At 40.2% G+C, this 25,462-nt stretch overlaps 1 protein-coding gene across 1 annotated transcript; it reads right to left on the bottom strand.

Annotated features, from left to right (window-relative positions):
* Nucleotides 1-6,441: 6,441 nt before the first annotated feature.
* ICK (intestinal cell kinase) lies at nucleotides 6,442-23,655 on the bottom strand. Its single transcript, XM_015821225.1, has 13 exons — nucleotides 23,389-23,655; nucleotides 22,543-22,597; nucleotides 21,372-21,493; nucleotides 19,937-20,016; nucleotides 19,130-19,262; nucleotides 17,092-17,263; nucleotides 14,583-14,750; nucleotides 13,206-13,508; nucleotides 12,576-12,763; nucleotides 11,382-11,524; nucleotides 9,871-9,999; nucleotides 9,024-9,152; nucleotides 6,442-6,814 (listed from the first exon to the last, which is right to left on the bottom strand). Exons 1-13 carry the CDS (start codon nucleotides 23,487-23,489, stop codon nucleotides 6,666-6,668), a joined length of 1,872 nt encoding a protein of 623 aa, XP_015676711.1. The 5' UTR covers nucleotides 23,490-23,655; the 3' UTR covers nucleotides 6,442-6,665.
* Nucleotides 23,656-25,462: the final 1,807 nt, after the last annotated feature.

The raw sequence follows: 25,462 nt of genomic DNA, 5'->3' as shown, positions 1-25,462 counted from the left end.
AAATCAACCACTTGATGGGCTCCATGCTACCCTGGGGTACCCAGACCAGTTGGCAAAATCATGTCTTCAGGACCTTTTGAAAGACTGTCAAAGCAGGAGCCAATTTTACTCTTGCAGGGACGATGTTCCACATTAGGGAGAGCCACCGTGGAGAAGGCCTTTCTTCTTGGTACTGCCAAATGGACCTCTTTAACAGAGGGCACACATAACATACCCTGCCTCCCTGCTCTGGTGACTCAGGTAGACATAACTGGGAGAAGACGGCTCTTCAAATATCCTGGCCTCAAGCTATGTAAGTCTTTAAAGGTGACAGCCATCAGCTTCAATTGGACCCAGAAGCAAACTGGCAGCCAGTGCAGCTTCTGCAGGAGAGCTCACACATGAACAAATCTAGACTTGCACAGAACCATGCGCGCTGCCACATTTTGAACCTATTGAAGCTTTTTTTTGGAGTAGATGCTTTTCAAGAGCAGTCCCACATGGAGTGTATTGCAGTTGTCAAGACAGGAGTGGCTGTGAGCAGGGATTGCTGATCCAGGAAAGGGAATCTACTAATGCATGACCTGCAGTGCTGCAAAGGTCCTTCTGGCTACGATTGCCACCTGCTCCTTGAACAGGAGTTATGAGTCCAGGAGAATCCCCAGATTACGCACTGAGTCTGTCTGGGGCAGTGTGACCCTATCCAAGACCAAAGACAGCAATTGTCCCTGGACCAAAAAACTCCAAACCCGACTCCTTCTGTCTTGCCAGGGGTGTGTCAGCCTGTTGCTTCCCATCCAGCCCTTCCCATCCAGCATCCAGGCAGGCACTGTGAGAGGGAGGAATAAAAATAGAAATATAAAATTCAGATGTACAAAAATCATATTTCTCCATGCCCAGGTAAATACTCTGTTTTATTATCTGAAGTACCTGAGCGTATCAGGAATTTCGAGTCTCACAATGGACCTAACAAAGAAAACACTGGAGTTTTGCTTGAAGTAGGGTTTTCTTTTGCTTGTTGAGTGGAAGTTTCAAGGTTCAAATGTCTTAGGGGGCATTTTCCTATATGCTCCATCTTTTTGAGAAAGGCAGCCCTTCTTTCTATCAGCTATATCATTTTCACTGCGATTGAGGGAATGTTAATCTTTTACATCAAGACTTGGTCTTGTACTTTATAGAAGCCAGACTATAGAAGTAGAAGGTTTTGGAGGAGAATATTTGTATGCACACAGACACAGATGCATGGAAAAGGTATGCATTCAAAGAAGGGTTTTTAATGTTTAAAAAAGCTACATGCAGCCTCTTTCATTTAAACATATTCTATACGGCACACTACATTTTGTACACTACACTACATGCAGTGTAACTGAAAAAAAGTCTCCTCATTTAGAAGAATAGCTATAGTTTCTCTTGCCATATTCCTTCTCCAAACTCTTTTGTCATTTCTCCTTAGCAGCTTGTTACACTTTAAATATACTTCTCTACTGTTCTTCTCCTTTGCAGAACATTAGAAATTGTCACTTTTGTTCCTTGTTCGGCTAGTAGAGCATTTGGTTTACTAATAAAATGGCAACTATTGCATGCTCTGAGTATCTCTACACCCCAACGATGCCGCGGAAGTGATGTCCCAGTGCCTGGAGGCCGTGCGAGTCTGGATGGGGAGGAACAGGCTTCGACTCAACCCGTCCAAGACCGAGTGGCTGTGGTTTCCGGCGTCACGACATAGCCAGTTGGCTCCATCTCTGGCTATCGGGGGCAAGTCATTAGCTCCCGCGGAGAGGGCCCACAACCTGGGCGTCCTCCTGGATGCTCGGCTGTCTTTAGACGATCATGTGACGGCCATGGCCAGAGGGGCTTTTCATCAGGCTCGCCTGATACGCCAGTTGCGCCCCTTTCTGGATCGGGACGCCCTACGCACGGTCACTCAAGCCCTCGTTGTTTCCCACCTGGACTATTGCAACGCTCTCTACATGGGGCTCCCCTTGAGGTGCACCTGGAGGCTCCAGCTAGTTCAGAATGCGGCCGTGCGGGGGATTTTGGGGGCCTCTAGATACTCCCATGTAACACCTCTCCTGCGCGAACTGCACTGGCTGCCGGTGGCCTTCCGGGTGCGCTTCAAGGTGTTAGTAACAACTTTTAAAGCACTCCATGGCAATGGACCTAGGTATTTGCAAGACCGCCTCCTACCAAATATCTCCCTTCGACCAGTCCGCTCCCACAGAGAGGGCCTCCTTAGGGTGCCGTCGGCCAGTCAATGCCGGCTGGCGACCCCCAGGGGGAAAGCCTTCTCTGTGGCAGCTCCTGCCCTCTGGAATGACCTACCCCCCGACCTACGTACAACTACGGACCTGCGCCTCTTCCGCCGAGCCTTGAAAACCCATCTATTCCATGCGGCCGGCCTGGCGTAGTTTTGATTGGGCTTTGCTAGGGGTTTTATATGGGGGATTTTAGAGCAGGCTTTTTATTCAATATTTATTGTGATTTTTATTATTGCCTGAGTCCCATAAGGGAGATAGGACGGTATATACATTTAAATAATAAATAAATAAATAAATACTTAAAACTCTACAGTGCTACTTACGTACCTCTGCCGCCTCTACATTCCTAACATTTACTTCCTATACTTACATCTTTCTTTTTTGCTTGCCATTCTATGATCCAAAATGCCATGAACATCATCACCCTGTATGGCAGGGGTCTTCAAACTTGGCCCTTGTGGACTGGCTGAGGAATTCTGGGAGTTGAAGTCCACAAGTCATAAAAGAGCCAAGTTTGAAGACCCCTGCTGTATGGGGATCAGGGGGCCTTTTGAGGAAGCAGTGGCAATTTTTAGTTGGCAGTTTGAGACACTGAATAGTAGAAATTCTGAATGGGAGTCTTCCATGCAAGGCCTTGTTTCAGAATCTTCTTCAGTTATTCTTTGCTTTTTGCCTTTTGTGTTCAGAATTTTTAAGCTTTAATTTCATGATTTCTTGTACCAAGCATACTGGTATTATTTCATTTTGCATTGAATTATTGATTGAATTGTTTGGTGTTCTTGGGGTCCAGATATCTTCAGCAATTATTCCAGCATTACAGGACAATGGCCCAGCTTTTTCTATTCAGCTTTTTGGACGATCAAGCTTCCATAGACATGGTTACGGCTTGGAAAACCGTGGCCGTAACTCTATGTATCTTTGTTGTCAGTGTGTTGTTTCTGAACTTTAATACTTTGTGAAGACCATAATTGTTTTTCTCTCAAGTAACAGATGTCTCTATTGCATGGTTACATCTACCACATCTATGGATTTTTGAACTTAGGAAAATGAAAGTCTATTACTACTTCAACTTCTACACTTATTTGTATTGGGTTGGCATTTTGCCATAGTTTTAACAGCTTTTTTTTTAAAAAAAAATATTTTTTGCCTACAATAACAACTTTCTTAAGTCTACCGGCTTCCAGCCTTTTGCAGGTTTTAATTTTAATTCCAATTTCCATCTCTTCCAATCCAGCATCTCTTACGGTCATAAAAACTCACACCTGGCTCTTAGCTAGTTAATGTTGACAGCTATCTCACTTGTTAAAATTCACTTATTTTGACTATAAATATTTACATCATTTATTTCCTAAGAGAAAATAAATCACCTTGGAAAATATGTGATAGATGTTTTCAATTATACCGCAAGCAGAAGACTTCAAAGGGGATTTCTTTTCAAAGAATATTTAGGAAATAGTAACCATATTTGTTAATGCAGAGACTATGAAATAGTAATCAAACAATGTTTAAATAATTTTATTTTGGGAAGGATTTTCTGAGCTAGAAAAGGAAACAAGCACAACCACGCAAAAGAGGGGGGAAAATGGAGAATGTTCATTTCTCAGATATATCTGCTTACTCAAATTATTTTTTAATACTTTCTATACCTACTGTTCTCAACCACAGGACACAATACTTTTATTTTTTTTAAAAACCTAAAGCTTTCTATGGCAGCAATGATCTGCAAACCATCGTAGATTTGTGGTAGCAGTATAGTAACCTTATTCAACACTGATAAATTTGTATTGACAGAAGTAATAACAGAATTATTCATAACAAACGCTATGAATTGCTCAATAGGATGACAGAAACTTTGTTTACTCATATGTAACTTCCCAGGAATGTATTACAATGAGTAACTATATTAAGAATGGTTTAAATAAATGAAAAATAGGTTTGTGTTACTTTAAAATAGGATAGAGGGAGTATTTATCTTTCATGTTCTGATCTGCTGCATGAGTATATGAATGAGTTTGCAGTTTTTATCTGTTAAATATTTAACTTTATCACTAATTAGGCATACAGACTTCTTAAATCATCTCACATGTTTGATAGAATTTTTCAAAATGGCTCAGATTTTTTCTTTCCAGGTTACTTTTTTCCAGATAGAAAGAACTATTGAGGACTACTGTATAGTGGAACAGATTGCTTTTGTGCTTATTCCATTGTACAATTTTATTATCTCATTGTTTCCCAAAAGAAGAACTAATGGCCAAATGTAACTGGTATATAATTTCAGGTTAGAGAATAAGATATTTTTAGACACTGCAGATTTTTTACAGCCAAGAACATGCGCATATAAAGTCCAATACCAGTGAAGATGGCTAAAGGAGTTTGCATATTTTTGTCTTCAGCATAAATGCTGATCAATTTACAGCATATCCGTTTCTGGGGAAAAAAAATCCTGCTCTCTTTGGTTCACAGGATAATATTGGACCAGCCTTGTTGACAATGTTATTTCCCAAGGCACTTCTGCTGTCTTTGACATTGATTGTTGTCCTCAATAATGAACTGCAGTTGAACAACTATGATTTACCCTGACAGTTCTGCTAAATTGTCACTTCTCATAAGCTGAGCAGCGCCAGGTAGGAAAACTCTGCTGCAACCAATGAGGGAGAAGGCTTGTAATAGGGTGTCAGAACAAAGGAGTGCTTTTTCCAAGTTTAATCCGGAGATTTCCGATCCAGCACAAAAGATGGATATCTGAACAGCCATTGAACTAATCATCCTAATAGGGAGAACTTAACATATACAAATTGTAGGTTTTCTATCCACAGTGTTTGTTTTATGAAAAAGAGAAGCAAATAATATGCAACAGACTGAGGGGTCTAGAAAACAGAACTACGGAAGAGATATGGATGCTACTTCCAAAATTAACTGGGATGCTTACCTAGGGTTATTATTTCTCCCTGAGAAGATGCAGCCTCCAGCCTTCTCTGTGAATTGATATGCATAGAATTTAATTCTTCTGTTGTTTTTTTTGCAGCATAAGAAGAGACAGGGCCACTGAACCTCAACACCTGGACTTTTTTTTCTTTAAAATAATGCACTATAACTTCTATTAGCGTTTTCTATCCTAAAGCTCCAAGATTTCCATTTCTGGTCTACCAAAAAAAAAATTATGTTGATTTTTAGAAGGGATGAAATTTACTTCTAAATACTCTAAAAATAAGCAAGGTTAACCTACTCTTGAAAGCAAGCCTTTAATTACATGACAGGGAATTTTTCTCACAACTTTATACTGAAGCAACAAAATTGTATTTAGGCAAAAGAAAAGCTAAGGAATTAAAAATAAAATGTAGGCTATGAATATATAAAAATCTTCAACTCTGATGCTGCTGCTGGTGCTTATTTTAATACTTTACACTTCATTATATTACTCTATAAACCCAGCATTGTCATATTTAATATTGCTTTAAATAGTTTCCAAGACTTACTCCCCTACAAAACGTATTGCTCACAACTGAAGCAGGATCCCCTATAATAAATTTAGTTTTCACTGTGAAACGAGGCTAATGTTAAGTATGAAATGGCATGGGGTCAGAATGTGGCCATCCTAGTACACGATTACGCTAACATTTCACTGCCATTATCAATGAGCAGAACCATGTTGTAATAATTATTGTGAATTATGCCAACCAGAAACTTTAGAATTCCATAGGGGTATGATACTCTGATCAAATACTGTTCAAAATGTAATGAAAGAAAATGCCTCTTTCCCTGCCAAAAGTACATTTTGCCACCTATATTCTAAAATTTTACAACTATGGTCAAGATTCTGCTCTGCTGATTTTATACACTGGCTCTAAGAATTCCCAGTCATGTTAAAACAAAATGCCCAGCTCATATTTTACTACAGAACAGTGAAGCTTAGTACCATCATTGTGGCTGTTCAGTTATGGAGTTATAGAAGAATGTAGATACTCCGTGGGTTATTTGCCCAGCATACCATATTCAGAAACTTAACTTATAGAATATTTGGTAAATGTCATTACAGTATGAACTGTATCTTAATTGTATTAAATACTGCCTTATTGCTACATTAATTCATTTATATAAAATGTGGTCAAAAAAAGGAAAGAAAAAACCCTTTCCTTTCTAAAAAATTGAATTTCAAAAGTTATCATTTAAAAAAGCCTCCCAGAACAACAACAACAACAACAACAACAACAACAATTCCACAATTCTAGGCTGATATACAAATTTGCATTGGTCCTATGAAAATAAATGCCTCAATCATAAAATAAGAACAATACAAAAGTTACACAAGTTTGCATTCAAATACATACAACTAAAAAGTAAACTCTCTTAAAAGGTCCTGAAATGTCTCGGCCGTAGAAAATACAGACAGGAGACAGTGTCATGGAAGGCATGCTCCAATCCCATAATTCAGCGGTGAGCAGCATATTTTGAAGACCAATCAATCCTTCCATGCACTGGTTGAACAGGAGCTGGCAGCAACCCTGGTGTGCTTTTCATAGACATGTTAAATGATGGTCTCCCGATATGAGGTCTGATAGTCTTCAGGGAATTGTATTCTACAAATGAAGAAGAAGGATATGAAAAAGAGAGAGCAAGTCAAGGTGACAATCAGCTGTGTAACTTGGATTAGAGCATCCTATTTCAAATCAAAGCACTGGATTCAGAATTCTGCAAATGGAAGAAGACACAGTTGGGTCTCAGTTCATCCAAAGTCTATTCAGATTTTGACACTGTTCTTCCCAAATAAAATATAATTGGGAGGGGTGATATTCCATATCCGAATAGGAAATGGTAGGAAAGAGCTCCTCTCCTAAGAACAATTTAATTGAAAGGGAAGCAAAATGCTGGGTGTCTTTTTAATTATAAAAACTACAAGAATTTGATATTGATGCTATCTTATCTGCATGTATGTTGCATCCTGTGATTGGTGATGTTGATAGCTCTGTAGGTGCATGCCCTACGAAGTAGTCTATACAAGAAGCACATCCAGAAGTATCAGCACCAATGTAAGGTTACATTAAACAGAACCTTGCAATCTCCTCTCGTTTTAGTCTCTGGAAAGGGTCCCTCCTGAAATGTTTCCCATGTTTTTTTCTCACTTGCAGTCTGAGCTGCTAGTTATCAGACTGGGCTGTGAGTATTCCTTCTGTCGCCTAAAGTCATTCCCACATACCATCACAACAGGGCACAACCAACATGCCCATAAGACAGACTCTTATCAGCTAAATAAATAATCACCATCAATCACTTGGAAAATAATATTTACTCATAGAACCATACATCCAGGACAAAGCAGGCATCACCCCTTCCAATGAATGAACCTCGCTTCCCTAAAATGCAGCAGTTGGGCAATGAAACATCTACCACCCAAAAGCCAAGCTCAGAGAAATTCAACAATGCAATAACCTTATTAGATTTCCACATAGGTTAATCCATATATTTTTCTTCAAACTAAATTAAAATCTCTCCACTGAATCTTTTAACTTATTCTGTGCAGCTCTCAGAGATGAGTTTTTAAAAAAATAAAACACATTCCCTAAAAAATAAAACACATACCTCAGCGTCAACAATGCCCCACCACCCCACCAAAATGACAATCTTTGGTTAACATACAATAACTTATCAATAAAGGAGAACATTTGTAGCCCAGGGTTGAAATGAGAGGTCCTTGGTGCTCTCTTGAGCTTGGTTGTTTTCTTGCAGATATTTCATTATACAAATTAGGTAACCTGATCAGTGTTAGTTTGGATAATGAAACATCTACAAAAGGCAAACAAAATTCAGTGAGCACCAAGGACCTTTCATACAATAACTTGTTCTATTACTGGCATCCATAGTCATAAGGAGAGCTATAAAGGTATAGAAGCCTCTTTTGTTAGCTTTTGAAGACTTATTTGGGCATTGCCTAAGCAGTCTTCACTACTGTAAGAACTAGAAATATTCTAAAAAGGAAGAAGAAAAACCAAGATGAATTCCCAAGTTCCAAGTATAGAAAAGGCACAGGTCATATTCAAGAGTACTGAAGAAGAGAACATTTTCTGCTTAGAGTAATGTTTTCTTGATTCTTGGTTTTCTTGTTCTGTTACTTGCTTGTTTGTTGAATGTTAATCCCAGCTTATCTAAGTTTTCATACATACTGTAACACTCAAAAGAGACAATAAAACAATAAGACCAGAACGTATCTTCTCCAGCAGTCAACACCCAGATAAGCAGGGATTAACACCTGACAAAAAAATCAAGCAAAAAACTGTACCCTAATCAAGGAACTACCCATGAAAAAAACAACCCCCACCAACACTGGCAGGGAAAGCTACTGTATATAAACAGGGAGGAGGCCCCATATTCATTAACACTGATGATTACCTGGTTGGGTAAAGAAACACCTGCAAACAAACAAACAAGCTCAAAGACCACTTAGCATTCCACCATTCAATCCTGAGCTATAGATATTCCCTTTTATTGGAAGAGAATATCATTATATACAATAGGTCAAGGCACAATAGAGCATACAATAGAAGCATCTATATTTCTTGTTGTTTTTTTATTATCAAACGCAGAAAGTCAAAAGTTTCCAAAAGAAAAGATCCTTTCAAAGCAGTTACTTATTAACATGAGGTCTGCTTGGCTGGTTGCCCAATTAACATCCAGTTGAAGCCCAAGGAGCTGTGAACTGTGAGGATTTCCCAAACGAAACACCACAATTTCTAAAGCAGTGGCTTTACTATCATAGGGCATAACATCATTTCCAGAGAGAAACAAGCTTACGAGAAGATGAGTCTACGGGAGACGGATCAAGAATTGGTGCCAACTGCACTCTCTGACCAGCTGAGCCAACTTCTTTTTTCAGAAAGGAAGGGACATAAGCACCCAGTAGGCCACTTGACCCTGTGCAATCTAAAATAATTTACAAAAAAGAAGGTTGCGTCAATGCAGAAGGTCAAGTAACCATTCCTTAGGCACCACACACCACTTGTAATTAACACCAGTTAATGCCTAGTCGAAATATATTAGACATGACATTTAATTAGTATAACTTCAAATGCAAACATTATTTCAATCGGCATAATAAGCCCCAATTTTATATATTTTTGAGCTATATTTTAAAGGTATCTTCTTTATACCCTACGGGAAAAAAACCATGCCATCCATCTCTAAAGGGATACTATCCCCACGACTTTTATTAAAAAGGATGCTTGTTGGAAGCCGTTCTCTTTGTAATAAGCCCCAGCCCATATGAAAGGATGCCACAGAGGTAGCTTCCTTTTCCCTGACAAGTTCACATAAAGCAGCAACCTAAATGAAATATAATACAATAGCAATGGGCAAAGAAGGTACTATAGCCAGCAGATTTTCTGAGCTGACAGTGAAAGGCATACTGTTAACTTAAAAAAGGAGTGGTTTTTGTCATAATGATCTTAAAAGCCCGATTCATAGTAAATCCTATCCAGAATTATTAGAAAGTAAGTACCCACTGAGCTCAGTCAAACTAAAAATGCATTTAATATCTTGGTTAAGGAATCTTTTAGAAGCATCCCATTCAGAAAAACTGGTCGTGGTGGGGATCAGAATGACTTTAGTAAATCCTTCAGAAGGTTTCGGTAACACTTCTTACTGGTGTTGAGCCTGGTGATCCCGCCTGCTGTTGCCGACGTCTTTCTAGGCAAACTAGAGCTTGGCCATGGATTTGGTAGGACAGAATCTTTCCTTGAACTAGAGACCAAATTATTTCTTGGGCTTATTCCTAAGGTCAAAACAAGACAGTTGATAAAATGCTGCAGATATATTATATATTGATATATCTTTTTTCTCTTCTATTTCTGTGCTACTATAGTTCCCAACTAACTTATTTGCAAATGTTATTGCCGATTGGCATGATTCTTCTTAAAGTAAGAAGATTATTAGATGATTCTTCCTTCTTAGAAGGAATCCAGGCGTTTGGACAGTTAATCAGTTATGAGCCTTTAGAGAAAAGAAACAAGAGGTTCTGGAATAATGAAGAAATGGCAAAAGTGGGCTGCTCAGAGACACCATTGTGTCATTTTAATTTAATGTAAACAACTGGATGGTGCAAATACTGTATACTATGAAAGCTGACTACTAATTGATAGAAAAGATCTTCCTGTTGCCATCCTTTGTTTTCAACCAGATGATGACTTCCCAATGTTCTCCTCGGCTTCTTGGAGGAAAATTGCTCCAACACAAAAGCACAAGACTGCGTTCTGTCTAGTTTTGATAGATACATCATTTTAGCCAGGGTATCACCATTGCTTTAATTGAAAAGCTGTCTGACTGCAATTGCTGACCCTGTACAGTAGGGTGAGCATCCTTCCACCAGCTAATTACTGCATTTTTATTTATTTTATATTTTTGAAGGAGACAGCTAAGATCCATGAGGGAGGAAGAGTTCATTGTCTGATTAGAGGGGAGAGGTTTTTCTGCTTGGTTTTGGGTGTGTTAAGGCAACAAAAGTTGACATCTCTTTAAAATGCTTTCTACCAAAAACTGATGGGAAATTCAGTTTCTGTTTGCCAGCAAAATTTGGTGATATATTTTCTGGAGTGACAAAAAGACTAATATTGCCTGCCTCTTTTGCAGGCTATATTTTGATAATTTAGAAAGGGGGGAAAATAGTTTGTGATGTATTTTAAGTTTTAGACAAGACCAATTTATGTTGAACAATGAAACTCAACAAACAGTTTGAGCAATTTGCTCCTTTAAAGTCTGGCACAATTCACAGGATTTCTATGAAAGAAAACCTGCTACTACCAAAGTAATAGACTTTGCGCCTTGGAGGAAGGATGGCATAAATAATTATTGTTAGAGGTTTCAAACAGATCATAAACTGAATAGAATTTAATCTATGAAAATATTTCCTGCAAAAGTGCACAATAAACCTACTGTTTTGACGTTAGAACAAATTTATATCATTTTGAAAAGACAGCCATTTAGAACATCTGCTGCTATTTGGACACATGAATAAAAAGAAACAAAAACAAGTATTTATACAACAAGCAGTTTGAGGCTGTGAATTCATAGGGTACTCCTCCCCCTCCCAATCTAAGTGCCATTTCCTAAGAAATATTACAGTAAAGATTATGGTTTGGGTTTGTTTGTTTTACTAACCAGGTAAATACCTAGAATGTTTCAAATAATGTTGTTTGGCTGCAGAAACTTGGCACGTTGGCATGTCCTGTTGAAGATAGGAAGGTGCGCTGTTTCCCGTCCCTATGCAGGCTGAAGGTTTCAGATCCAAAATACTTTCAAATCTGTAACCAAAAACAAATAACCCAGTTCACACGCTCACAATACACCCCTCTATATCAATTCACATGCTTTTTTTTCCTGACCAAAAGAAGCTGCAACTGAATCCTTCCAGGGCTGCTGTTGTGAGGAAAACAGAAGAAAGAAAGAAGGAGGATTGATATGTTTGCCACCTTGAGTTGCATATAAAATAAAAGGCGGGATAAAAATCTAAAAAAATCCCCCAAACCATAAAGGTTCAGTGCAATTTCCAACACACATTTTTTTGATGCTCAAATACCAAAAGTAATTACATACTAAAATGGTTAATTCAGATTACATAGAAAAAGATACCTAATGCTCAGATAACTTTTGCTCTGCTCCACCACCAGCAACACACATTCATTATGCAAAGTTACGTAGACAGGAGTTCCCAGTGAAGGAAATAGGACTCAAGTCTTAATAAATATACATGTAACTAAATTGTCCTTCCCTGAGAGTAAGCTCCGTTAAGCTAATTTGGATGCACTTCCAAATAAACATGTGAATAAATAGCTAGACAGCTATTGAACAGGCTGAATTACTATTGATGAGGCAGCTTTTACCTTAAGATCGAGAGATCTTTGTATGTTAATTGAGCAAAATCACCACATGACACACAAATGCATATTTACACAGGATACTGAAAATGTGATTTTGTGCCACTCGTTGCTCTGCAGGAGTACAAACTGGTTGCACACATGGTGCCAATACAATTTGTGTATTCATATTTCCTTGAAAAAAGGGTATTACTAAGTTCAACTTTAACTGATCTTATGTTAAGCAGGAATGGAATATAGCCTATAAATCAGGGAGGAGTTATATGCGGCCCTCCCAAGGATGACTGAACTTCCTGTCAGCTCTAGCCAACATGGCTTATAGTCCTCCATTATCGGAAAAGCCGTATGTTGCCCACCCTTGTTTTGAAAAATATATCATTAGGATTGGAATGGGTGGCTGGGGAATTCTGGGAGTTGAAGTCCAAACATCTTAAAGGTTGGGAAACATTATAATACGCACAGGAAATCAAAAGCTTACCTACAAAGAACATCATCACTCTGCCCTTTGTTTTTAAAATCAGTTCTGCTGAGGGAAGACTTCCTATCACTCTCTTCCAAAGTATCCAACTCCTCGGAACTTTTTATTGTTCCAATAATGTGGCCCCATTTATGTTGGTTCTTTGGTTTGAGATCTCCGTTGGCGGCTTCTGTTGCAATGGAAGTTCTCTGTCAAAATAAAAACAGGCCAGAGTTTTAAACTGCTTTGTAAATGAAAGGAAGTTGGGGATCACTCCCCTGAGTATGTGATTGGCTTTCAGGTGTGATTTCTCATTCTCCTATAGCTGCTGGAATCTGATCCCACGGTCAGTTCCCTCTCTTGGTCTACTAACTTCTCAAAAATGAGGATTTTGCAATTATAGGAAAGCAAGGCTTCAGACAGAAGGCAATATGCACCCAGAACAAATGTGCATAATTTATTCCAATCACAGAAAGTTTCTCCAACAGAAAAAAAAAAAAGCTTTGATAGATAGATAGACAGGTCTATTTACAAGATAAAGTATCCCACAGATCTGCATTGTGAAGAATAGACCGCCATTTAAAACGGGCAACAATAGTGAATATTGGAGCAGGTATGTTTTAAAAATGCCAAGTGTTCAAAGCTTCTTACCTGTAGAGAAAGTTTGGCGTGTATTTCTGGCAAGACCACCTGGCTTGGCTTGACTTCCTTTAGGTGGGCCCTGGCTGAGGAATCTGCTTTGTGTGGGTAGGTCAGGGACTGGGAGGAATGGCTCTGCGGACATGGTCTCAATGAGAGGCCACTCTGCGCTTTGGGCGGGGGTGCTGCTGGTGGAACGGGCTTAAAGTGGCTTTGGCCTTTGTCGGGAAGGTCTCGCTGTTGCTTTCCCAGCTCCCCAATACACTGAGAAGGGCCCAGAGCTTGCCCAACCTGGAAGTAAGGATATCGAAGTGCCTGAAATCCAATGGGGAAAAAAAAATCATTATTCAGCGAAGAAGACCAAGCAATCAAACAAGGGTAGGAATATGGGGATATTTCCAGCCTCAAAAGCCAGAGAGCTGTGTTTCCTGTAATTCTGAATATTGGGAAGGAAAAGCTCGGGATATCCTAACACGCGCAGGATTCAGTTTCCGGAAGCTTTTCATTTATACGTGATTTTAAAAACAGCACTTAAGTTTCTTTTGAGCTTCTGACACACTTTTGAATTGAGTTGACCAAAGAGTGTGTGACAAGGTGCTTGGGAACAGGCATGAGCGAACCGCTGACCCTGCTTTAAGTCAAATGGACATTCTCCTGTGATCCTGCAGCCACTTTGTAAGCCTAGGGCAGGGGTAGGCAACCTTGGCTCTTTTATGACTGGTGGACTTCAACTCCCAGAATTCCTGAGCCAGCATGGCTCAGCATGGAAACCTCTCCATTTCTCCTCAGCATGGTTGGCTCAGGAATTCTGGGAGTTGAAGTCCACCAGTCATAAAAGAGCCAAAGTTGCCTCACCCCTGCCCTAGAGAAAGGCTCTTTTCAAACAGGTGCAGTTTTGCGCAACTATTCTGGGGTAAAAAAAATTCCAACTTTGGATCTAAAGGGCAACACATCTCTGGAGAATGCCAGTTTGCTGGGGGGAAATTAGCGGGAGGAGGGTGCTCTTCACGTCCTCTCCTGCCTGTGGACAGATGGTTAGCCTCTGTAGGGAACCGAATGCTCAGTCAGGTAGCAAACCTCATCATACGCTCCAAAAAAATGAGGTGCTGTGTTAATGTAAGAACTGCATGAAGAACTGAAGAAAATGTAGCAACAGCAGCAGCAGCAGCACGTATGCTATAGAGATTTGTGCCCACCCTGCCCGAGATGATAAGGACCCTGATTTGGGGCTTGTAGGAAAAGGAAATCACCACTGGTCAGAACCAGTAACAGGCAAAAATGTTCTGTATACTCTCCTCTGTGATGGCTCCTTCAGTTTCGAGGGAGACAGCGTGCTATGCTATCGGCAAATATTATCTATAAAGAGCTGTTAATAAAAGAATATCAAACCTGACTGGCAGTTGGCCGCTTTCTGGAGTCCCATTGCAGCATGTCTCTCATGAGCTGTATGGCCTCACTGCTGGCATTAGGGATGAGGGTCTTTAGGTTATTTGGTACACACTGGGGCCACCGGAAATGCATGGTGCCTGCGAGCTGGTAGCCTTCAGGCCAGTCGTTCTGAAAAGGATTAAAGAGGCCTGATGTTAAGGAAGCTGTTGTAATATTATTGCAGCCTTAAACGAACATTATAGGTCAGTGATGGCGAACCTATGGCACGCGTGCCAGAGGCGGCACTGGGAGCCCTCTCTGTGCCCCAGCCCCGCCTCCCCCCACAGCCCTCTCCTCACCAGCAGCCCCCCGGAGGAGAGTTGTCCCCAGGCACGGCCTGCACGGAGCAGTGCACCCAAGGACATGGCAGCCGGGCAGCAGGGACAAGACTCTGCCCTCGCGCCCTGTCGTGCAGATGACGCTCTGGGGCACGGACGGAGGGTGTGGCTGCCATGGCGTTGCAGGGCTGCCTGGGCGATCTGCAGTGAGCTGTGGAGGTGGTGGGTGGCCCTGTGGATGGGCGGGGGTGGGGCAGAGCAGGGGTGGAGTGGGCAGTGCGGGAGGTGGAGCAGGGGTGGGCCAGGGACAGGGCAGTTTTGGGGCACTCGGTCTCTAAAAGGTTCGCCCTCACTGCTATAGGTAATCCTCAACTTATGACGGCTGGACTTATTGGGACTGGAATTTTCATTGCTAAGTGATGTAGTTGTAAAACATGACTGCATCACTTAAGCGATGGCAATCCCTCCAATCCTGGTTGATGTTGTTAAACGTACCTCATGGCTGTTAAGCGAGGCAACTTCCTGCTGGCTTTCCACAACCAAAGTCAAGTCCCAGGCTGGAAGGGAGTGAGTAGGTGTGCAGAAGGTATGGGGAGAGGTGGGGAGAGTGTCCAAGAGTTTGAGTGCACGAGAGGTGCAGCATGGTTCATGAGGGTGCAGTGTGGGTCAGGAAAGTGTGAGGCAGTGGACAAGAGGCACAGTGTGGATTAGGGAGGATGCACGAGAGAAATGGCACGGGTTAGAGAGGGTGAGCAGCGGTGCAGCATGGGTCAGATGTGCAGGGGTGTGGTGCAGGTTGAGGAGGGTATGTGAAGGCATACAATTGGCTGACATGGCATGGGCATACAGGGGTTGGGAGATGCGTTTGTAGGTAGGGGAGACTTGGGGCCCTCCCTCCTGGCTTCCCCATTGTCTTTCTGGGGAAGCCAGCAGCGAAGGTTGCCAATGGCGATCACGTGATCATGGGGTACAAAACAGCTACTAAGTGCCCAGATAATGATCATATGACAGTCGGGACTGCTGGGATAGTTGGAACTCTGAGGACAGTTCATAAAAACCTGGCTTGAACTGAAAGTTTTAATATGCTCTTTCACCGTCACAACAGTTGCAGCGAATTATATTGAGTTATGCTTTTAAGTCAACGCAATCATTTTGACCATTTCTATTTAAATAATCTGTTATTTACATATGCCACCTTGAGAAATACCAGAACTAATTTTGGAAATAACTCTCAACGGTGTCTGCAGAACTGTGAGAAATTAAAATGGCCACCCGCAATTATGGCCTGTTAACTAGTGGATTCTGCTGGGGCTTGGAAAGTTAGCAGCCCTGCCAGGCTATCTGATGCTGATGCCAAGCCTACAGAATTTGGAGTTGGAGGAGATGAACAAAGGCACAACACAATTCATTCTAAGACTGGGCCAATTATTGCAGTGTGATCAACTGGATCTATACCACAACCAAAAGATACTTCATCTAGGCTTGACTGAACACTTACTAAGGGAAAGACAGATGAGCAACCTGCAAGCATCCAAATGTTCTTGTCCTTCAGCTTTCCCCTTCCCTAACTCTGGGACACATTATCGTTGAGGATGTTTATGCTGATGAAAAACGGAGCTGATTTGATTGACTATTCCAATGGACAAGAGGGAATCATATCAAATTATGCACACACAATATTGTCCAAGTCTATGTATACTGCGTGTATATATGACCTCATCCCTCTGTCATTTGAAATCCATTCTTGCACACTTGAGTTTTCAAAGTGGGCACTAAGTCAGATGAAGCAAACCTTACCTTTGCAGCGATTCAAATACACGTACATTAAGAAATATATACACAGTGATGAAAGAATACTTAAATAATCTTAAAAACAAACATTAGAATAATAATAAAGATAAATATGAGCAATCTCGGCATATCTTCTTCCCGAGTGCTAAGTCCCACTGATCTCACTTAGTTTCAAGTAAATATGCACAAGATCAAGAGATATATGCTGTCTTGTGTTCTTCATAAAGTGTGTCATTGTTTACCTGTTGATAATATAAACCTGGAATCATTTTAACTGTCTATCTGAGATCAACACAGCATAATAGGACATGTAATGTACTAAGAGAAAGACAAAGCCCATAGAAGCTACTCATGCCTGCAATATTCCATGTGCAACAAAGGCCCGGCTCTCATTTAGCTACCTTTTTCGGTGTTCCCAACACTTGGCAAATTTTGAAAATAGTATCTATTTCACTGGTCCCGGGAAACAGTGGCCTGAGTGTATAAACTTCTGCCATGATGCAACCAACAGCCCAGATATCAATGGGAGAACTATAGTTAGTGGACCTCAAGAGCACTTCAGGAGCTCTGTACCTGAAAGCCAAAAATAAGTAAAAGAGTGTTTTCTTTTTAAATTAACAATAGTAATTAAAACAGCTGCTAATACAGGACACAGACATTGTGAGTGTTCAGTTCTCCCTACTCACTCCTTACTCAGGGTAAGCTTAGTGTTCTATCAGGGCTCGTGGGTTTTCTTATCTCATTTGATGGCCTTTTATGTATAGTGTGCCATTCACTGGATTCACCCACAGTTCTTATCTATCAAGTTGTTAAACAGGATTTCTCGAAAGACTATATATGATTCATGCATTATGCTAAGTCCAAACTGGTCAGATTAGATGATGGTTGTACAATGTACCCAAAGAACTAGTTGGACTCACAGTTTTATGACTCAGTCTGTGATGTAAAACTAAACAACAGTGGTTTATTCAATAAACCAGTTACGCAGAACATAATTTAAGACAATGAATGACCACAGCCTCTGAGGTTGTATAACACAAAGTACTCATGAACCATTATGCATCTGTAATGATGATTGTTGAATCATCTCTTAATTCCATTTAGTTGTGGGGAAAATCTATGGGGTCTCTAGGAGTCAAAAACAACTTGCTGACACATAATCAGTCAATTAATTAATTCCATGTAATCTGACTGAAATAAAACCAGTGGAGCCTACAGGTAGCCTTCAACTTACGACCAGTCGGTTACTGACTGTTCAAAGTTATGACAGACTTACCTGAGGGCTACTTATGACCCAGATTTGAAGTTCTAATTGTCACCCTCCCCTGGTCACATGGCTGCATTTACTACTATTTGTAGTGTTCGGTGATCACATGACTGCACTTTACTAGTTTTGCCCCAAACTGGCATTTACTTTGTTTTTAGCAAAATCATGCTCATTGGTTTGCTTAACAACCAAAGCATTTACTTAACCAAAGCAAAATAAGTCACAACTTACAATTGTGATGGACAGGCACCATGATGGTTGAGGACTATCTGTGCAAATGTGGAGTTGGTATAAAATGCCTTGGATTCACTACAAGTTAATAAGTGCCTTCCCTCCCTATTGAAAATGCTAAAGCCCCCGTGCTAACAAGCCAAGAAAATCTTTTTGGTGAAAAAATCTTCAGAATTTTCTCCATATGGAGAAACGCTATTCCCATCTACAATTGCAAAATGCTGTGCACCTCTGCAAAACTCAGGAAGTTCTGGCCAAACAAGCAATTCCATGAGCAGAGGAGCTTCATCCTTCATATCTGCTAGAGTGATTGGACTACTCTTCGTTCATTTAAAGATGTGCTGCCAAGATCCAAGCCCATAAAATTCCATTAGGCCCTTTATGCAGATAGTGCCGATTTTATTCCAGATAAAATTATTTCAAATTTACTATTATTAAGCCAAGAACATATGGGCAGAGCTCTCAAGAGCAGCTTAACATCATAGGATTAGGGGCACCGAGCTGATTTTGAATTAATGAAGTCATGACATGGGCGCGTTTCTATTGGGTCTACCTTTTCTCTTCCTAGCAAAGCAATTCAGCTGGGACACCTGATCCTCCATGTTTTTGAGGGACTACAGCAGGGTTTCCTAATCTTGGCATCTTTAAGACGCATGGACTTCAACTCCCAGAATTCCCAAGCCAGCCATGCTGGCTGGGGAATCCTGGGAGTTGAAGTCCATACCTCTTACACTTGCCAAGGTTGGGAAGCCCTGCACTAGAGAGATTGCTACAGACAGGAGAGAACTGCCCTTTTTAAAATCAGCCCTGTTGTATATGTTCAAAGCTGGATTCTACTTGTTTACTTATTTACCTATCAGAAACAAGAAAGAAAATTCAAACAAAAGTGCCAATAATTATCACATTTATCCAACTAATAAGACTCTAACGTAAGTATTTACCACCGCGTCGAAACATAATCTGTGTAGGGAGGTCTGGATCTAATTTCACGCGCAAGCCCAAAATCAGCTATTTTCACAAGTTCTGGTCCCATGCAAAGGAGATTCTCTGGTTTTAAGTCCCTATGAAAAAAACCTGTGTGAAAAGACAAACACTGGTCAGGCTTTTCTCTCACCCTTCTTCTTAGCTTTCACCTTATAGACCTCTTTTAAGAATTACAAGAAATAATTGTTCAGAAAACATCAAACTGCGTTTTTGCTTATATAATACTTGAGCCCTGCTCTTCCTTTCATTTTAGGCAGAGGAGGGCTTAAATTTGGTTACGCTTTATGCTTGGAGGTATAGATCAGAACAAATACCTTATATTTGTTTAGTAAGCATGAAAATTAGTATTTCTGAATAGAAAGCAAAAATAATTACACTGACTATATGTAGACTGAAAGATTCCAGGATTGTACGGATAAAGTATTTAAAATTGAGAATGATACTAACACGATGTTACGACTGTATTACAGCCAGAGGCAATAATAGCAACACAACTTGCTATAACAGATGTAAATAACACATTTTGTACAGTATTGCTCTATGTAAGCTGGCCTGAAGTCAATTCTGTTGATTTCTATGGGATTCAGAACTTTCATCAAGAAATCACTATTTATTCAACAACAGGTCTTTTCAGAAAACCTTAGTGATAAGCATTGTTTAGTTCCCTGAACCCAAACAAGGAATATCTGCTCACATATTTCTGAGATATTCCTTCTCTCTTATGCAAACGCAGAGACTCGTCCAAGTTGTCATTTAAATCTTACCGTGTTTATGTATGAATGCAAGGCCTTGAAGAATCTGATACATAATATTCCTGACAGTGGATTCTGGAAACAGTTTGTTCCTGTAAAGCAGAAACAGAACTCTAAAGTTTACATTCACATATGAGGTTTCTTATCTGCAGTTGTTTCCAAAGTGCAGATATAGTGGAAGGCTATAAATACAGTAGATCAGAACACAAGCAAATCAGCTTAGACATTCTGAAATGGTTTGGCTCTGGAGCAAGTCCTCTTCTGTTTATTTATTTAGGATACTCACATTAGCTTTACTGTTATTGATGTCGCATAAGCAACTGAGAAAAAGATTCTCACAGTAACTTTCTCCACTTCAGAACAAGGATGAAAATGCCACGGTATTCAGAGTGCCAGCCTACTTGCTGGGCATTGGCATTAGCTCTTGATATCCTTAGGGACGTGATGATGTTAAAGCAGAATCCAGTTGCTGTATGCACAATAAATAAATAAATATCCCTACCCTAGACTCCAAGAATGATGGAAAACTGAACTGGCAGTTCAACTCAGCTGTTGCTCTTATTTCTCAGAAATGCTAACTTAAAAGTAAACCCCGAGAATATCATTGTGCCTAGGCTATGTGAGGTAAGAGATCTATTATTGATGGTCACACAATTAGCCAGATGTTTAGATAGGATTTAGCATTTTTGTCCACCTATTGAGTCCTTCTCAAGGACTGGGGATAGGCAGAAATTGTTTAAATTATTAAAGGTATCATTATAAGATGTCAGCGGTTGCAAGTAAAACTGCCTTTTGCAATTGGCTGATGGTGATTTTGTCCATGTCAATGGTATTCAAATAGTGCTCCAGATATTTTGAGATTGCACCCAAGGTGCCTATTACTATTGGTACTACCTTTGTTTTCTTTTGCCACAGTCATTCTACTTCTATTTGCAGGTCTTTGAATTTTGTGATTTTTTTCCAGTTCTTTCTCTTCTATTCTGCTATCTCCAGGTAATGCAGTGTCTTACTATCCAAACTTTTTTGTCTTTCTTATCAAAAATTGCTAAGTCTGGGATGTTGTGTGACAGATGCTTGTCTGTTTGAATTCTAAAGTCTCAGAGCATTTTAGCCTCTTTATTTTCTATTATTTTGTCTATTTTGTGGTCCAACCAATTCCTATTTGCAGGCAAATAATATTTTTGCAGATATCCAATGCACCACTTCAATTCTTATTACTTTATCCCAGCTTTTATATATACTGTATATTTACAGTATATATATGCTATGATTTCCATTTTTATTGTTTCACAAATATTTATCTTTTAGGATTTTAATGTTTCAATGCTGTAAACATGCAGAGTTGTTTCAATATGGGCAGCAAATAAATTTAATAAATAAATAAGCATCTCTCTCTCTCTTTCGTAGGTTATGCCCCTGAACTGTGTCTGTGAGAAAAACAACATACCTTTCTTTCATTAATTGATAAAGGTTTTCTTTCATATACTCAAATACAAAGTACAGATTATCATTTTCTCTGATAACTTCTTTTAGTTTCACTACGTTGGCATGGTTGAGTTTTTTCAAGGACTGGAAAAAAAACAGAAAACAATTACAGGCTTCAAGATAAGTGACAATGAATCTTTGTTCCAGAAATGTAATTTAAGATGCTGCTAAATTTAAATATGGCCCCATTCAACAAACAAACTTGGATCACTAGAACTGGATGTGCACAGTGCCCATCTTTCAAGTTGTGTGCTGATGGCAACTGGCACAACTTACTTTTCAGCACCCAGGAAGCCAAATTCCCTGCAGAGATCTTTATGCAGCCAAAAGCAACATCTAACCATAAGCGTTTGATTAAAACTCCTTCCAGCTCTGAAAAAGGCAGTATGAACATTGCAGTCTCAGGTTTTTTCTTCCACATCTTCCCATTATGCTTACAATAGATTCACCAATTATTGTTAATTTTTCACAATCATTTTGTCATTTAGATGCTTGGGCAATGGATATGTCAGTCAGCTTCACAAGTCTTAGAAGGCCTGTCAGTAGATCTCCCTTTTCATAGCTAGAGAGCAATCAAGCATCTTACCAACCTATCTCAGCTTGTTCATAAAACAGCTCTGATCTGAAGACCAAAATGACTTCAAAGTAACACTAGTAAACGTTATCTGAAACCCAACATAAATACATGTTTATAAACATGGATATGGTCACACTGGAGCTGAAAACCCATATACCGTAGCTGTTTTGCAATAATCCTATGGACAGAATTTCAAATTCCTACTAATTCACAGTGCATGATGGGAAATCCAGAGCTGCATGCATCTGTTGTGCTTTTTTTGGGCCCTAATTTCCTGTTGCCTTTCCTATCTACTACTGATTGCCGAACCAAATGTCTGTTTATAACAGTCACCACCTACAATTTAAATGTAGTACTATATTTTTACATCTGAAGTAGTCTAAAGAAAGTCTGTTCAGCTTTCTTGTATCATTTATAAACACAAACAACACAGGCCTTACTTTCAGGAAAAAAAAGGTCTTAGAAAAACAAGGTGTAGGTTACAACATTACAACACAGCTGATTTAAGATTGAAACTCCTTCGGCGAATTTAGAATCGGAAGGAAGAGACAAGTACCTTGACTTCACGAAGATTCATGCATTCCTCCCAGGAATAAAATTTCCTCTTCATCCTGCAAAAGAAACAAGAAATCTACTATTGGGCACAATATGTGTTCCAGTTCTATTATGACATAAGGCTGGAGAAATAAATACAAAGCCGCAACAACCAAAGACTACAAACTGATTCTGTACCTCCTTTTTTGGGGGGTGGGTGGGTTGTTTCTCAAACATTAGTTTTCATTTTCTAAAGTAAAAACAATTTTCAAAACAGATTTTCATGTGGTATGAAAATCTAATTATCTAAGAAAAGAAACAATCAATAATTTTGCATTCCTAACCGGTTGAGAATCAGTCTCAAGATTAGTACAATTCAAAATCTGAGTTTTTATTTAGTGGTTTCAAAATAAATGAGGTACTGATTTCTCAATTAAGAGAACAATTTTGCCTTGACAAGTTGAAGTGATATCCTTGTGTTAGAACATGTTTGAACCATCTCCTCTTTATTATATAACATAATTATATAAATAAAAATGTAAATGTTTGTTTGTTCAAAATCTTAAATCTCTGAAAGTTCTTCACCGATTGCTTTGAAATTTTCACACAACGTTGCATTCGAATACGCGCGTGTTTTTATATACCTATATTATATAGATGTCACACCTGTGACAGGTAAAAACATGCTTTTTTAAAAAAACACCGCCATCTGTTGGACATAAAAGCAACACACGCTTTTACCAGACTGAGCCATAGCAACGCATGGCTGGGTACAGCTAGTAGTTTTAAAAAATATGAATTTTCATTATCTGATGCTTAAATGTGATATGTAGGGTTAAAATGACAGCAATTCAGAAAGGTCCCTTACCTCTTAATGGCAATCAGCTCTCCTGATTCAATACTTCTTCCTAGGAGGACAGAGCCATATGTTCCATCTCCCAGCTGTTTGATAGTTGTGTATCGATTCATGATCGGGATCCTCCAGAAGGCAATCTCATTTCAGTCCTTGGCATGCTCTTTGTTGTGGATGAAGCATTTCCCCTCAGAGTGAAGCCAGTTTTTCTAATGGCAGCACAACCCCACAGTATCCAGGATTTGGTGAACATTGCCAAGTTCATATTTTCAGGGATTGTCTTTTGGTCTGTGAAAATACAGAGAAACATGTCTTCACTTTGTATGCCTTATAGCATGAAGGCTCATACGGTATTTTTCTTGATGGTTACCATCTGAATTCTTTTGAGTCTGCTAAATAGAAGAATTAAGCTATAGCTGATCCTCTAATAAGAATGTATGGTAAAAGGCTCACACAGCCAAGTCTGATATAAAGATCTTCCTAGTAGTAGATATGTTTTTCTAGCTCTTCTTTAGACTAGCAGTTTTCTATCTCTCCCACTCTTCTGTCCCACCAACTATTTCTTTATTTAAGAGATTTATATGGGTGCCTGTCTTATATACAATAAACCTGTGCGGCTCACAGAAAAAGCAATACGACAGAAAAAAGCTATAAATTTAACATCGAAACTATACCTCATGGCATCCCAAACGCAACACTCTCATATACTTGTTGAGCTCCAATCTCATCGTAGGCCATTACCTTGAGGAAGAGGCAGCACTTCACAGCCTACTGAAAGAACGGAGGCCTAGTCAGGAAGGAGGCTAATTCCTCAGGGCAGGGGCAGCTATAGAGAAGGTGTACCTCCTCGGTCCCTCTAGGTCAGTGGTGGCGAACCTATGGCACGGGTGGCAGAGGCGGCACTCGGAGCCCTCTCTGTGGGCACACGTGCCATTGCCCCAGCCTCGCCTCCACCCGTGACCCCCTCCTCACCAGTAGCCCTCCTGGAGAAGAGTCACCCCTGAGCGTGGCCCAAGCAGAGCAGTGCAGCCAAGGACACGGCAGCCAGGCAGCGTAGACAAGACTCTGCCCTCATGCCCCATCGCGCACAGTTGATGCTGCGGGGCGCGGGCAGAGGGCGTGCTGCCATGGCGCTGCTGAGCGATCTGCGGCGGGCCCTGGAGGTGATGAGTGGCTCTGTGGGCAGGTGGGGTGAGGGCGGAGCGGGGCTGGGACCAGTTTTTGGGCACTCGGTCTCTAAAAGGTTCGCCATCACTGGTATAGGGTTTCCTGAAATAGTATAGGGTTTCCTGCCTGAGCAGGGGGTTGGACTAGATGACCTCCAAGGTCCTTTCCAACTATTATTATTATTATTATTATTACTATTATTATTATTATTCTTAAGCAGCAACAGGGCAATTAAATTCAATCCTCCTTCATTTGATTTTAAAGGTAAGTATAGGTGACAACAGTTAAGAGAAAGGGCTTGGCGTGCACCCATCCTATCCGAGGTGGTGGGATGGACAGACCTCAGGGAGAAGGAATCCACAAATAATTCGGTCCTGTGCCATTCAAGGCTTCAAAGCTGATAACCAATGCCTTGACTTGCATCCAGAAAGAAATTAGAAGCCTGGGCAGCTTGCACTGCAGCAGTGTGATACAGGTAACCATATATTTACAACCATTCATTTAGTGACCATTCAAAGTTACAACAGCACTGCGCTGAAAAAAGTGACTTATGACCCTTTTTCACTTATGATAGTTGCAGCATCCTCATGGTCATGTGATCAAAATTCGGATGCTTGGCAACTGGCATGTATTTATGACGGTTGCAGTGTCCCGAGGTCACGTGATCACCTTTTGCAACCTTCTGACAAGCAAAGTCAATGGGGAAGCCAAATTCACTTAATAATCATATTATTAACTTAACAACTGCAGCGATTCACTTAACAACTGTGGCAAGAAAGGTCGTAAAATGGAGGCAAAATGCACTTAAGGAATGTCTTCCTTAGGAATGGGAATTTTGAGCTCAGTTGTGGTGGTAAGTCAAGAACTACCTGCATAGGCAAATAAACTGTACAGACATAAAGGCCTGTGGCCTTCCGGGTGC

The sequence above is a fragment of the Protobothrops mucrosquamatus genome, unplaced genomic scaffold (genome assembly GCF_001527695.2).
Source record: "Protobothrops mucrosquamatus isolate PMUCROS unplaced genomic scaffold, P.Mucros_1.0 scaffold1278, whole genome shotgun sequence".
In the NCBI taxonomy this organism is placed as follows: domain Eukaryota; kingdom Metazoa; phylum Chordata; class Lepidosauria; order Squamata; family Viperidae; genus Protobothrops; species Protobothrops mucrosquamatus.
The sequence above is the reverse complement of the archived record's forward strand: the minus strand, read 5'-3'. Positions and strand labels throughout refer to the sequence as shown.